The sequence below is a fragment of the Vigna radiata genome, chromosome 5 (assembly GCF_000741045.1).
Source record: "Vigna radiata var. radiata cultivar VC1973A chromosome 5, Vradiata_ver6, whole genome shotgun sequence".
In the NCBI taxonomy this organism is placed as follows: Eukaryota; Viridiplantae; Streptophyta; class Magnoliopsida; order Fabales; family Fabaceae; genus Vigna; species Vigna radiata.
Window position 1 is genome coordinate 26,684,154 of NC_028355.1, and position 5,148 is coordinate 26,689,301.

General features: G+C 32.9%; 1 protein-coding gene across 1 annotated transcript; it reads left to right on the forward strand.

The window, feature by feature from the left end:
- Positions 1-1,255: 1,255 nt before the first annotated feature.
- LOC106759838 (NADPH:quinone oxidoreductase-like) lies at positions 1,256-4,562 on the forward strand. The gene is given in 4 exon segments (XM_014643187.2): positions 1,256-1,409; positions 1,489-1,680; positions 3,956-4,250; positions 4,252-4,562. Coding segments are annotated over 4 exon segments (624 nt in total). The 5' UTR covers positions 1,256-1,309; the 3' UTR covers positions 4,289-4,562.
- Positions 4,563-5,148: the final 586 nt, after the last annotated feature.

A 5,148-nucleotide genomic window follows, 5' to 3' on the forward strand; every position in this document is an offset into this window, starting at 1 on the left:
TAGCCACCTGGCAGCTGTGCCGTTAAGAAAGTTAACACTGTTAGCAAAAAGGACCACTTTGAACAGTTTTTGCAAAAGGGAGGACTTAAGTGAACTTTTGAAAAAAGGAGGGACCACTTTGAACAAACCCTCCCAAAGGAGGGACCAAAATAGGTATTAAACCTAAAATTTACATAAGATATTGAGATCACTTTCAACCCAAAATGTTAAGACAACAAATTTGTAGATCTTGATTCTTATGTGATGTTCAACTTTCTCATTTTTATCTAATGTGAAGCTTATACTAAAAATCCTTTCTAAATTCACTTTTATATAATTTTTTTTTTAGCTTTTAAATCCAACTTTCTATTACTCAAGACTTTTATGTCATCACCCTAACACCTTCCATAATCCATATACTAATCAGTAATGCAATGCAAAGTCACACCTAATAACACCATTGTATAAACTAATGGCAATCAAGGGATTAATCCTATTATGTCATGCCCAACAACACAATTTCCCTTCTTCAATCATGTCTTTCCCATTAAAAAATTTCCCTCTAAAGACGCAATGATTCCTTTTCCTCCATATAAGCCAATTCATTAACTCTCCCACAATCTCCCAATTTTCCTATTAAATACTCTCTCCATCGTTGCATATTGCTCAAAATGTTCTTATATGAAGAATAAACAATATAGGTCACATGAGGCAGATTCTTTTTGTGGAGTTGTTATTTTATTGGCAGCTTCCATCAATCTCTACAAACCAACTCAACTTTGGAGGAATTTTATCCCTTCATATTACTACAAGTTTTGTTTAACTAAATTTTAGTTATCTTATAAATTTAAATATTTCTAATTTTGTATTTCAATAAATATTTTTATTCCATTAAATACTTCAAATATTTTTTTTTTATTTAAGTAAAGTTTGGTTTTGTCTCCTTTCATTACTTTTATAATTCCCCTATATTGAATCAATTTATCTTTTTCTTTTTCTTTTTCAATAACAAGCTGAAAATTAATAAGAAGAAAATGAATCAATTGATAAATTGAAGATTAAAAATTAAAAAACAAAATTAAATAACTAAATAATCAGATCGAAATGAAAAGTATTTTAGTCACTTCAAAATTTTACAATAAAGATTTGATTAGAAGTATTTAAATTTACTATTTGCTTAAAAATTAATGAAGTTAATAAAATATTAGCATCGAGTTTAGCATGTTAATTTTGAAAGTCTATAAAGAGAGAAAAACTGATTTGATTTTTCGTTATACACTTCCCTCGTCACTGTTTGGAGTCAACGAAAGAAGACACATAGCAAAGAAACATGGCAGCGGTGGCCGGAGCATCCTCGTCGCTGATTAAAGTGGCGGCGCTTTCCGGTTCTCTTCGGAAAGGCTCTTACAACAGGGGCCTGGTTCGTGCTGGTTGGTTTCTGATACACACTCTAACTTTATTCGTTTGTTTTGATTTTTAATTTTTTATTTTTTGGGTTGAGTTTGATAGCGATTGAACTGAGCAAAGGAAGCAGTGTGGGACTTCAGATCGAGTACGTTGATATTTCGCCTTTGCCTTTTTTGAACACGGATCTTGAGATAAACGGCACTTACCCATCCGAAGTTGAAGCGTTTCGCCAGAAGATTGTTGCAGCTGATAGCATCCTCTTTGCTTCCCCTGAATACAATTACTCTGTCACAGGTACTTCTGCACCTCACCAAAACACTGCCAAAATGTTCTTTAGGGTTTGTAAAACGATTTCTTCAAAATAGAAAAATGTGAAGAAATGATTCAAGATTTTTAGAGGTAATTAGTTAATCAAATGAATGGTCTGTAAGTAACCTAAAAGAGGATAAAGATAACGATACTACATATTCAATTTTCTGACTTAAGTTTTGCAAATTACTTAATAGACTTTGACTAAACCACATCATAGAAATTATACCAATTAATACTGTTATAGTTACCGCATAATTATCATATCGATCTTAATTATAAGGTATAAAATCAGTTGTGTTTCTACTGTTTGACTAGTCTCCTTCAGTGTTAGATCCTTGAGGATAAGTATTTTGAAGAATATAATGACAGATATTTTGTGTGAGAGTTATGTTATGTTGTGCAGGTGTTGAAGAGTGTTCTTTTGAAAATAAGAAAATAGAAGGATGTGACCGAATTGTTAGGAAGATTTTTTTTTCTAAGTTAGTCTAGTCTATATGAATAATACATAAAGGATAAAGATAAAGACAATACTACTTTGAATCCTTGAAATCACCTTAGAGACTTTAGTTAAAGCAAAAGCTATAGTACACACTATCTTTTTCTTTTCCTTTTGGATTTCGTGTTTGAGACTTGAGGAAAAAACATTAATTATTTTAAGGTTTAATATCTATTTTGGACCCTCCTTTGGGAGGGTTTGTTCAAAGTGGTCCTCCCTTTTTTCAAAAGTTCACTTTAGTCCTAGTTTTCGCAAAAACTGTTCAAGTAGGTCCTTTTTGGTTATGGCGTTAACTTGACTAACGGCAGAGCTGCCAGGTGTGTAATATGTGATGATGTGACATTGTAACTTGTTTTAAAAAAAATATATAATTGTGAGGTGTAAATTAATATAATTAGGGTTGAATTAAAAAATGAATTAGGGTTTAATTAGAAATTGAATTAGGGATAATTTTGGGTGGGTAATTAAGTAAGAAAATCTGGGAAAATTTGGGGTAAAATTTGCGATTCGGATTGGGGAAATCTGGGCAACTTAGGGTTCATCCTCTCAATCCATCCTCTTCGTCCATCAGCGCGCAAGGGAACCTACGGATATGCAGCTCCTGAGTATCTAGCCACAAATACTGCTGGTTTTATGACACCAAACAAACCATTTCATGACCTTTTCCATTTCTGAATTTGTTAAGTTATTCCAGATTCAGCTCTTTGGTTAATGGCTAAATTGTTACTGTAGGTCATCTTACTGTCAAGAGTGATGTCTATAGTTTTGGAGTTGTCCTGCTAGAAATGTTATCTGGAAAGAGGGCAGTTGACAAGAATAGACCATCTGGACAACACAATTTGGTGGAATGGGCTAAACCATACCTAGCAAACAAACGTAAAATATTTCGTGTGTTGGACACACGGCTTGAAGGACAATATTCAACGGATGATGCCTATAAAGTGGCCAACCTTGCCTTGCGGTGCCTGTCAATAGATTCCAAGTTCAGGCCAAACATGGATGAAGTAGTCAGAACATTGGAAACAGAAAATCTCAAGCACGCTGATGAAGGTGGATTGAAGGTTGATGAACCCTAATCCTAATCGCAATTGCAAGCCAAGAAAATGCAAACCCCGCTGATGAAGGTGGATTGAAGGTTGATGAACCCTAATCCTAATCGCAATTGCAAGCCAAGAAAATGCAAACCCCGCTGATGAAGGTGGATTGAAGGTTGATGAACCCTAACAGCAAGCACATAAATTCCCAATCGCAAAGGGAAACTTGGTAAATTTTCGCATCTGACCAAGACTTTGGGTTTACCTAATTAACCCCAATTTCAATTTTTAATTAAAACCTGATTTTATTACATTACATGTCACCATTTTTTATTTTTTTTAAACACATAACAATGCCAATGTTACACGTCATCAGATATTAGACAGCTGGACAGGTCTGCCGTTAGCAGAATTAACGGCGTTACCAAAAAGGACTAACGTGAACCGTTTTTGCAAAAAGTAGGACTTTAGTAAACTTTTTAAAAAAGGGAGGACCACTTTGAAAAACCCCCCCAAAAGAGGGACCAAAATAGGTATTAAACCTTATTTTAATAATGTTGACAAATTAATAGGTTTGTAAATATTTTTTCTTGTGTATTGCTCAGATATCTTCATTTCTACTCATGAACTCAAATTCAAAGTTATAATCCTTCCTGCATACGTTATTGCTAAACAATAACAGGTTGAAAACCAAACTAAAATGCATGTATGCTTTGATTTATTGAAGGACCACTAAAAAATGCAATTGACTGGGCATCAAGAGCACCAAATGTTTGGGCTGGTAAACCTGCTGCAATAGTGAGTGCTGGAGGAGGCTTTGGTGGGGGAAGATCACAGTATCATCTACGCCAAATTGGAGTATTTTTGGATCTTCATTTCATCAACAAACCTGAATTCTTCATCAATGCATTCCAGCCACCAGCAAAGTTTAACAGTGATGGTGACTTGATTGATGAAGATGCCAAAATTAGGTTGAAGGAAATCCTTCTGTCCTTGAAGACATTTACCCTTAGACTTCAAGGGAAAAATTGAGACAACCATGATTCCCAAAGAGTGTTGAATGGATTTTGGCTCATACCTTTTATGACTGTTTTCTGCAGAGACAAGATAACGTACATGTTTTTACATTTTGTAACTTTTGTCTATATTGGTGTGTCTTGGTTTGTTTTGCTGCTATTTGAGTAAAATCCACATGCCTTAAATTATATTCAGTTCTACCACGTGATGTGGCCATGCATGGGCTTGCTGTTATATCAGTTTCCTATATACATCTATATATTTGTAATATAACACAGATCTATCTCTTCATTCATAATAATAATTCCTTTCTTGCACCTCTTCTCTTTCTCTCGCTCGTACAAATTCAAGATGATCAAATCCATTATATAATCGCAAATATTTTCTTTTTGTCTTAAAATCATGACATGCTTTCTTTACTTAAAAAACATGCTTGAGAATGTATTTCCATTTTGAAATATTCTTTTTCACATAAGTTCGTTTTACATATACCTTTAAAATTAAAAGATAAAATAATGTTATAAATTAAAATTAGTTTATACGTGAATTAAAAATAAAACATTAGAAAATTTACACACAAAAAACTGTAAATTACCATGAAATTTTATTAACGGATTTAAATTCATTGATAATTATAATTTATCAATAGTATTACTAACAAAATTCTTTATTTAATTTGTTGTTGAAATTATTTGTCGATATGATCATAAAAGAAAAATTTTGTCAAAAATACTCGTCAATAATATTATACAAACATTATTGAAAAAAAGACTAGTCATTAAATTTAACAAAATGAAAGATATCAAAATTTCATATTTCTTTCCTACTTTAGTGGGATGTTCGCTTTTTCTCCAATCCCTTTACTCATCCACGTTTCTATCCTTAATTAACTGATTTACTGTT